The 9,338-nt window shown below is 34.4% G+C and overlaps 1 protein-coding gene across 5 annotated transcripts; it reads left to right on the forward strand.

Annotated features, from left to right (window-relative positions):
* Positions 1-2,419: 2,419 nt before the first annotated feature.
* LOC25489827 (U-box domain-containing protein 62) lies at positions 2,420-8,492 on the forward strand. 5 transcript variants are annotated; one of them, XR_003010497.2, is made up of 8 exons: positions 2,420-3,087; positions 3,305-3,599; positions 4,062-4,143; positions 5,997-6,054; positions 6,495-6,583; positions 6,708-6,802; positions 6,897-6,967; positions 8,085-8,156. XR_003010497.2 is itself a non-coding variant. In XM_013606050.3 (8 exons), coding segments are annotated over exons 1-8 (1,158 nt in total). In that variant the 5' UTR covers positions 2,425-2,615; the 3' UTR covers positions 8,086-8,219. The 5 variants fall into 5 exon arrangements, 3 of the variants coding, with proteins under 3 accessions (XP_013461504.1, XP_013461503.1, XP_024635498.1); XR_003010496.2 differs by having other exon boundaries at positions 2,421-3,087; positions 8,072-8,143; XM_013606050.3 differs by having other exon boundaries at positions 2,425-3,087; positions 6,713-6,802; positions 8,085-8,219.
* Positions 8,493-9,338: the final 846 nt, after the last annotated feature.

Genomic DNA, 9,338 nt, shown 5'->3' on the forward strand with positions numbered 1-9,338 from the left:
GTTAGCCAATAAAATCTCAGCCTTACCGGTATTATGTATTTTTTTTTTATGAAAGGTTAATAAATGAGACTGAAATTTAAGGGTGATTGTTGTGCCATGTCATTCTTAAATATTTCTTGATAAAATCATTCTTAATATCTAGCATTTTTCTTTGTATATCTCTCAAAACATCCGATGAATATTTTTTATTTCGTCAAATCAGAAAGATATTTTAAAATCAATTGTATGGAATATAGAATACATATGGTTTTTTATTGAATGACAAGTATAAAACTATTTCACTTTGTTGGTGTTTGCCTAATAGACTCTCGAATCAAGCATATGTTTGTGGAGGATCTTAACATGGGGTTGGCATCATCTCTCAACTTTCTAGTATTTCCCTTCCTAGTTATGCGTTGGAATGATCTTGTTAGGTAAGAATCACCTTGACATTAGGAGTGCCTAGTTCTTCATTGTTCAGTTATCAAAATCTTGCTAATTGCGGAGTAATAATAAAATAAAATGTCCATTTAGAAGTCAGAAGTGATTAAGAATCTCGAGTAATTGTTTCTTCCCATAGAGCCTGGATTCTTGAGCAGTCAAAGTAATTCTACCGGAGTATTCGAAAGGTTTTACTAATCCTTTACCGGACACTAAAAAACACTTATTTTAAGATCTCTCTTGTTAGAAAAGAAAAAGCAATGCTCGATTATTGGATTGCCTGAATGATGCTGTCGGAATAGAAGCTTTCTTTCCAAGGCAATGTTCCATTGCTTCCCATGTGACTTCTTTTTCTTTTTCAAATTTCTTGCTCTCCCACTCAAACTTTGCATACTAGTACTTTTATTTCGGAGTCATGTTAATTTATGCTTTAATGACACACATTAATAAGCTAATAAGACCATGACCCACATATCAGTACATTAATCAATGGCATACCTTTACTAGCTGAGGCAACTAATCCCATGTGGTCGCATATGGATAAATATTGTACCCTTTTGTAGACATTTAATATTTATTTTTAATTACTACTATGTGTTTTTAATATGCATTTTTTTTTTAATTTAATATGTGTTTGTAATACTTAGATGTATTTTGCGGGTTTGGATTATGGAGCATTTTGCTAAGATATATTTATTGAGAGGCCATACGCAACGCGAATATTCATGACAAGATGAATGATGTGACCTTCTTTGATCGTCTATAGGATGATGATTGATCAATCATCATCAGACGCGTCCGCCCAACAACATATATTGGTACTATGGGTGGACAATGTGTCCGCATGATAATTTATTGCCACTTTTCAGGGTATTTGATGAGGCAATATGGACGTACTGAAACTATTTTGAGGCATCACTATGTCGTACCAAAGACATATGCCTTTCATATAGACGATACATTCCAAGATTTTTTGTTACTTGTTATACTTGAGGACTTGCGAGGTTTGTGGAGGCACCATGACAACCCGTACCAGGTTATATTGCCTAGTTTTATAGGGTCACTCATCCCAACCCAAACTAGTGGCTCAAATCGAGGGAGATCCTCCTAGGCCAACAAATGTGGAAGTTCTGATAGAGAACGGAAATGTCGATGATACTCGGGATACTTGGGATAAATGCAGGATGATTAGGGTATATGATGTTGAATGGCATGAAAATGGTACATGTTATGATGATTTATAAGATACTCTACAGTAGATTGCCCGTGAAAAATAGTCAGCCATTTGGTATTGAGTCACACGTAGGAGGAGAACGTTTCTATGACTCTAATGACCATGTAGTTTGATTTTTCGCAGGTGTTTTAAATGAATAATGTACGTTGGTATTTTAAATACCACAACAATTATGACTCTCATGACTTAGATGATTTTTTTTTTTACTCTAATGCTATTTTAATTTTAAGTTTGTATTTTGCTGTTGTGCCCTCTCTGATAAGTTGATGAATGTGTACGAATATTGAATTTGGATGTGTTGGAATGAATTTGACCATGTATATTGAAATTGAAAGTGTTAATGATTTTGCTTCTTCAAAAAAGTGTGTTGAATGATTTTGAACGTGTCTTATCTTTGTTGGTATTTGGTGTATTGGTGTTTTGATGTATTAGTCTTTTGGTATACTAGTGTTATGATATGTTGGCTTTTTGTTAGGTTGGTTTTAGCTCATAACCATCCTTTTCTGCACAATGCATTCTGATGCGTATCAAATTCTAACTCTTGATCCATACATCGGTCACAATATATACATATGCATTCTGATGCGTATCAGATCCTAATCCTTGATCCATACATTGGTCACAATATACACATATTAGTCCGAGATCCATATCGACAATTAACTCCTAATTCAGACATCAATTTGTAACTCTTGAAATACATCAATCGAGAGTTACGATCCGATTAGGAGCATTTTGCGCAATTTTCAAATAAAGAGTGCCTCCAACGACGTCGTTCTAAAGTGAAGCACTCAATCCGTCATGTGCAAGCAAAGACGCACTACCCAGTGTTACACAAGAGAAGATAGCGCGCGCACATGAATAACAACCAAAACGACACCGTTTTGCTTCAAGCGCTATCTCCAAACCCTAATTAAATTTTCTTCACAGTACCACAAATTCGAGCTTCACCGTTCGCACCATGTCTTCCGATGACATCAATCTCACTCCTGATCAAAGAATAGAAAACGGCCTTACTTCCCCTCTCGTATTCCCAGACCACTCTCTGCGCTTCAACTGCGGCGGTGCACCACCGCGACAGGTCGGTGATCCGGTTCCTAAAACCGGCGGTTTCATCGACGACAAAATGTTCACTGTCAATCGCGATCAGTTTTTCCCTTCTCAGGGGACGGAGTTCCGCCGGAATGTTTTCTCCGACCGCGGGAACCCGTCGGATGTACTGAACTGGAGCGAGGGAACTCCAAGCAGCAATGACTCAGACGGCGAAGACGATGAAGATGACGATGAAGACGATGATGGTGGCGACACCGTAGTAGACAGACTCGTCGGTGTTGGTGACGGTAGCAAGCGCAGTTCCAATTCAATCATTGATGTTAACAATAATAATGGTGGTAATGTTACAAATAGAAAATCCCAGCTTCATTCCGCTTATGGTATGAACAAAGCAACAATTTTTTTATGTGCATATTTAGCTTCGAAAATACGTCATAAGCTTTGTAACACGTGTGATTAGGTTCAATTAATTCATTTACATTTACAATGTCATTGTCGTGTCTGTGTTAGTGCTTCATAGGTCATAAATTCTCTGAGTTTTAGAATATAAACTTTACATTTTTAATTGTTTCTTTTTGGTAATTTTTTCAATTGTAGTTTCCGGTAGAGAGATAATGGGAAAGGATGGTGAAATTGTACAGTTGGTGCATAACAATGCGAGTGGTGCTACTATGGGTGGAGATGATCAGCGAGAAAGATTAGGTAAAAATCACAACTCTGTAACTGACTGTGAGGAATATTATTCACACTATCTTCAAGGTACGGAAGGGTCACCTTCTGTGCAGAAAGTTATGGTGGACGACGATGGTTGTGGATTTAGTGGAAGAAAGGATTTTGTGTATTCAAGCGAGTCAGGGGAGTCTTTGAGGGCGATTCTTTCAGATCCTGTTAGGTAAGTCTCTCGAAGTTAATTAAAATAAAGATTTTAGTGGATAGTAGGATATATGTTATATGCAATGATTGTTGAGCTATGTGATTCGAATAATTATCTTTAGTTCTTTTATTGCTAATGGTTTCCTACCATTCTTTTGTTTTTGATTGAGTCAAGTTTGCTCTGCGATGGCCTGTAAAATTCTTGTTTTCAACTGAAAAGCATTGCGCACCTATAATTTAAATTTTGGCTAAATTACAGCAGAGGTCTTTAAGTTATTTAATTGTAACAAATTGATTTTAAGTTACTTTTTGTAATTCCCTCTTAAACAGAATAATCTAATTTGGTTTCTACATGCCTCTCCTTATTTTTCCAGTATAGGGATCACATAGGTTTGATCTGCTAATATCCTGTATGTTTCTTGTGTTGCTTCGTTATAATTGTGCCTTTTATATTTGATATTTTCTTCTTCTAAAAATACAGTGGAACTCTTATGGATGATGCAATGATATTACCTTGTGGACATTCATTTGGTGGAGGTGGAATACAGCATGTTATTAGAATGGTGGGTTCTAAGCCATCAAAATGCCATAATTTTCAGACTGACCTTTTCTGTGACTTGTCAACTGAAAAATGTTAATAACTATGGATCTGGTAATTTTCAATCTCTTTTTCTCGTATAAATGCCTCCATACCGTATAATGGCAGGACTCCCAACATTACTAATGCCATTATGCATTAGTATTTGTTTGCAACAAATTCAATTTTTTTCTGTTTTGCGAAGATGGAAAGTTTTTGTGTTTTGGGAAGGTAGGAGCTGAATTTTAATCAACGTTGATCAAAAGTTCAAGTGGAAGAATATATGCTAGTTGATAAACCTTTATTGAATGGGGATGGACACGGTATGCTATGTTGTTAATAACGGTAAATAGAGCACTATTGCATGGAGCCGGGCGTTGCCATCATTGTGTTCTTATGTTCTCTTGTGCCTCGTATATGGGATGGTGCTGTCACATCATCTTTGCGAACAAGGAGGATTTTTGAAAGAAAAAAAAAATACCTTTATTGTGGCAATTTGCGTCCAAAGTGAGGAATAACGCTGCGACAGGACTGGGAAAGCAAAATCCCAGAAGGGGGTGGGGAACTTGGACTTTCTCATGTTTTCTACAATCTTTCTTTCCTTGCATACACAATCCTCAATGACAGAGCTTGGTCGGCTCTCTCCTGACCTCTGAAGACGAGGTGGGAGGATAAAATCATAAAAAACAGCAGATAAGTAATAAAAATGTAAAAGAAGCAGCGGCATTGTTGAGATGTATATATATGTTTGAGGAGTGCTAGGAACACTCTCTCTCATTGGGCAAAATCAATGTGGATCCCACACTTTGGAAATGAGTCCCACATAAAATGGTGGGATCCACATTGATTTTGCCTAGTGAAAGTGAGTGTTAGGGAAAGTGTTGAAAAGAGTGTTCATAGCACCCCGCAATATGTTTTAGGGTGTTCAGGTGTTGTGACTTGCAGCTGTTTCGTTGACCGATATCTTCCAGGGTTGTATCAAGTATTAACGAAATGATTTTGCAAGATTGCTCTTTTGATTAGGCTAATATCAGACATGAATATGGAGCTTCTAATAAAGTGAAAAGTCAGTCTTTAAGTCTTAATTGACAAAAATATGAAAATAAGTAGAATTTATAATTACCATAGTAATATATAATTATTGATACTATGCGCGTGCATGCACGCACACATAGAATGGTACTCCTACTTTCTCTTCTTAATGATAAGGACAGGAGGGAGTATTAATTTTTTAATTTTAAATTTAAAAATATTGGGGTCCTGCTCTGTGTTGCCGTCCTAGATTTACAACATAGATTGTGTGTAGCTTAGCTTTATTTTTTACTTTTCCTGTATACTTGCAAGAATCAAATTCTATGTATGGTTCTTTTTTTTTTTTTTAGAAAATTTTATGAGGATGAGTAGATAATTCAAAGTTGACCTGGGAAATTGCCATGCACTACTCCAGTCTTAATATAATTAAAAGCTAACTAATATTACTCTATTTAATGCTATTATTCTCAAAATACCCTTCAACAAAACACGTACTTGTACAAAAGTAAATGATAAGAAGTAGTTTGATAAATGAAATTACTTTTTGATTATATTGAGAAAATTAAACCTACTACTCCTAATATAAGCGTAGTTTGTTAATTTTGCTTATAATTGAGCCCGGAAAAGTATTTGTCTAATTGTTAATGGAATAGAAAGTTGAATGACTGTTAATAGGGTCATTTCATTTGCTTGTATACGTTTGGATTGTGGATTTTCCGATAGTATGATGCTGTAGAAATTTTCAGAGGTAAACATACATCCGCCTGTTAAAATTTTACATTAACATGATGCATTTTCATTTTTCAGAAAGCTTGTTGTACTTGTTCTCAAGCTACATTGGAGGAATCAATATCTCCAAATCTATGTAAGTAAAAAATGTAGAATTCAATTAACTCTTCTCAAATAAGATGTGGTCTCATAAACATAGATACGATCATCTCAAATTTTCATTTTTGATGAGTATAAATAAAATTCATGCCTGCTCTTTGCATTTATAATATTTTGATGCTAGGAGCTCTTATTTTGTAAGTTTTCTCGTTTCCATGCTTATCCCCCATTGAGGGTTGGGAGGGGAAGGGGTTGGTTAGCAAGTTTTTACATGTCTCCCCTCCTTTTTTTCTTTTGAAGTGCACTGTATATATCCAGTATACTACAAAGGGCAGATTAATTTTTTTTTTAATGAATCAATTCGAACTTCTGAAAAACTAAATCTAAATTAGAAAGTATAATACTTGGTAATATTTGGTGGCAATGTTCTGATTTTCTTTCTGGGATTTCTTCCTGTGGTACTGGCTGCCTTGACAGCACTTCGAGCAGCTGTGCAGGCGTATCGTCGGGAAGAGGAATCGCAATTTTACCGGTCATCCAAAAGAAAAAGAGAAAGATTTGATCAGGTGTGTATCTCCATTGCACAATCATCAAAGGAAAATTAGTAACCACCTAGGCCTAGGCTGCTCAAGTTACTTATATTTTACCTTGTCATCTGTCTTATTTTTTAATGAGATATATTTCACATAGAACAGGGTGGTTTCGGAGAGTGTGCTGTTGTTGAATCATCAAGGACCAGAGGTGTTCAATTTCCATTTGCTGTGATGGATCGGGTTATCATAAAGGTAGTATGTAAAAAGGCTCGAGACTTTTTGAAAGTTACTTTTACATTTTTTTTCAAAATTTACATATGAAGTAATTGGAGAAAAAATGGATCAGGGGAACAAAAGGACACCACAACGCTTTGTTGGGCGTGAAGCTATTGTAACAACACAATGCCTGAATGGATGGTTCGTGACTTCACAACCTTTTCTTTCCAGTAGTTACTATCAAATCTTGGGTTGATATGTTAATCTTTAATAACATAGTAAAATGCAGTTCATTCATTGACTAATAAAACTGATCTGATAGAATCCAGTGGAAGCAAACTTCATTGTTATTAGTAATAAAAATAATTTTTAACGAACTATTAGTTATAAGGGTTAATTAAGTTTTTGGTCCCTATAAATATCTGTTGTTTTGTTTTTAGTCCCTATAAAAATAAATCACACTTTTTAGTCCCTACAAAAAATTTCGTTAGTGTTTTAGTCCCTATAAAATTTTTCGTCAGCATTTTTAGTCCCTATCAAAAATTTCCATCAACATTTTTAATCCCTAAAATGCTTAAGGAAAATGTCACACGGACTACAAAGTGTGATTTTATTTTGTAGGAATTAAAAACAAAACTGTGAATATTTATAGGGACTAAAAACTTAATTAACCCTAGTTATAATGATTAAAAAGTTGAAGATTTAATAGCATTATCTTTTGAGGATTTTGCATCTAAGATGCCACTTTGAAATAAAAATATTACAAGATGTTGCCTTGTACTAGCACAACACATTTGCGAGCTAAGTTGCAGAAGTTGAATTTCTATTGTTTTATTGTTATGTGGATGTACCTAGAAAAATTGTGAATATTGGTAGTAAATACATTTCTTTACATCTTTTAAACTTTAATGGCACATTTGCGGGTTAAGACTTGGAAATAAGTACATGCGTTGTGATGGAAGTCTAATGCTGTTAAAATTAATACATACATCCCTCCGGTCACTATTATAAGCAAAATTCTAAATTTTATATTCATTCAATTAATGATCTATGTGGTCTTTCTTATAGACCACATGCATCATTTACTAAATTAATCTAAAATGTTGATTTTTGTTTATAATAGTGGAAACACATAAGAATAATTAGATGTTTCTTTAATGTGTACTTCCATTCCTGAATGTTGCTTTCAAGGAGCTACATTAATCTTGCTTCTGTCCATTCAAAAAAAAATCTTGCTTCTGCCATTAATAACTTGTGTACACATTAAAAAAAATCTTGCTTCTGCCATTAATAACTTGTGTACAGGTATGTGGTGAAGACATTAGACAATGCGGAGAGTGTAAAATTGCAGTATCGCTCCCTTGCTAAGGTTTCCGACAATCCTTCAAAACCTGTCTCCAGCAACATGGGACCTAATTGGCTTCAGATCTGCCGCACAACATCATAAAATCACTAAAATATGGTCGATAATACTTCTGCTTAAGTTGCCACTGTATGTTGTGCATTTTATTGGTAACACCACGAACAATTTTTTTTAGCGATTTTACTATTTGTATACTTGTAAGAAAAGAGTGCTGGCAACGTAAAAAAAAAGTGCTAGCAAGAGTTTGTAAACACATAAGCCTTGTACTGCTTTGTATTTGTTGAGAGTATAGTATCTTATCAAACACTTTGTTCGGATACAGTCAGATTTATATATAAATGGAAACTATTGTGATTTAAATTACACAATAATTGATTTTATACTTAGTATGACATTGAGTGATCATATCCCCCCACCCCCACCACTATTCAATGTACCATAAAAAGTGAAACTGCCTTGAAATGGACGGTTCTGAAATTTGTCAATCCAAGGTGTGTCTAAGCTGTAGCACCCTCTTGATACCAAGAGTATTCATTTGGAGAATGACTTAGTCAGCTCCTTTGATTCGGTAAAAGGCTGTAGTCAGAAAATTCGTTTCATTCATGTTGACAATCAAGACTAGGGGATTTTTTTGATGAGACTTTGCACCTTGATCTCTTTCTTGTTAAGCTGTACACACTCTGGTCACTATTTTTGAATTCATTCATTTAATCATGTATGTGGTCTATAATAAATGAATGAATTTAAAATGTTTTTTTGCTTATAATAGTGATCGGAGGGTGTAGTATTTAGCACTATGCGTTTCTCAATTAAAATTTCATTTGATTTGACTTATTTTTTATTTCTTGTTTTTTAAAAGAAACAAGGTCAAACAATATTTTTAAAATGATCTGAATTAAAAAAGAAACTTATCTTTGTTGTATATAAGGACTTTTTCAAAAGGTAGTTGAGAGTAGTTTAACTTTAATTAGGAGGACCTTTGATAATTTGATCTATTATTTAACTATTTAAATAAAAATTTCTCATTCAATCAAAAAAAATATTTTTTGAGCTAAAATATAACAATAATTAACAAACAATTTTAGCTTTATTTCTAAAAATCTTAATTCAACAGAAGAAAAACCAATATCAACATTAAATAAACACCATACAGCAAGTTCAAGAGCAAAATTAGTTCTAAATGAATTATTTCTAAAGAACAAATTTAGG

The sequence above is a fragment of the Medicago truncatula genome, chromosome 3, assembly GCF_003473485.1.
Source record: "Medicago truncatula cultivar Jemalong A17 chromosome 3, MtrunA17r5.0-ANR, whole genome shotgun sequence".
In the NCBI taxonomy this organism is placed as follows: Eukaryota; Viridiplantae; Streptophyta; class Magnoliopsida; order Fabales; family Fabaceae; genus Medicago; species Medicago truncatula.

Excerpts from the sequence above, each read along its gene's own strand:
- LOC25489827 (XM_013606049.3), top strand. The coding sequence starts at position 2,616 with ATGTCTTCCGATGACATCAATCTCACTCCTGATCAAAGAATAGAAAAC. Across the intron at positions 3,088-3,304 it reads CCAGCTTCATTCCGCTTATG|TTTCCGGTAGAGAGATAATG; the intron begins GTATGAACAAAG and ends TTTCAATTGTAG. Across the intron at positions 6,055-6,494 it reads ATCAATATCTCCAAATCTAT|CACTTCGAGCAGCTGTGCAG; the intron begins GTAAGTAAAAAA and ends CTGCCTTGACAG.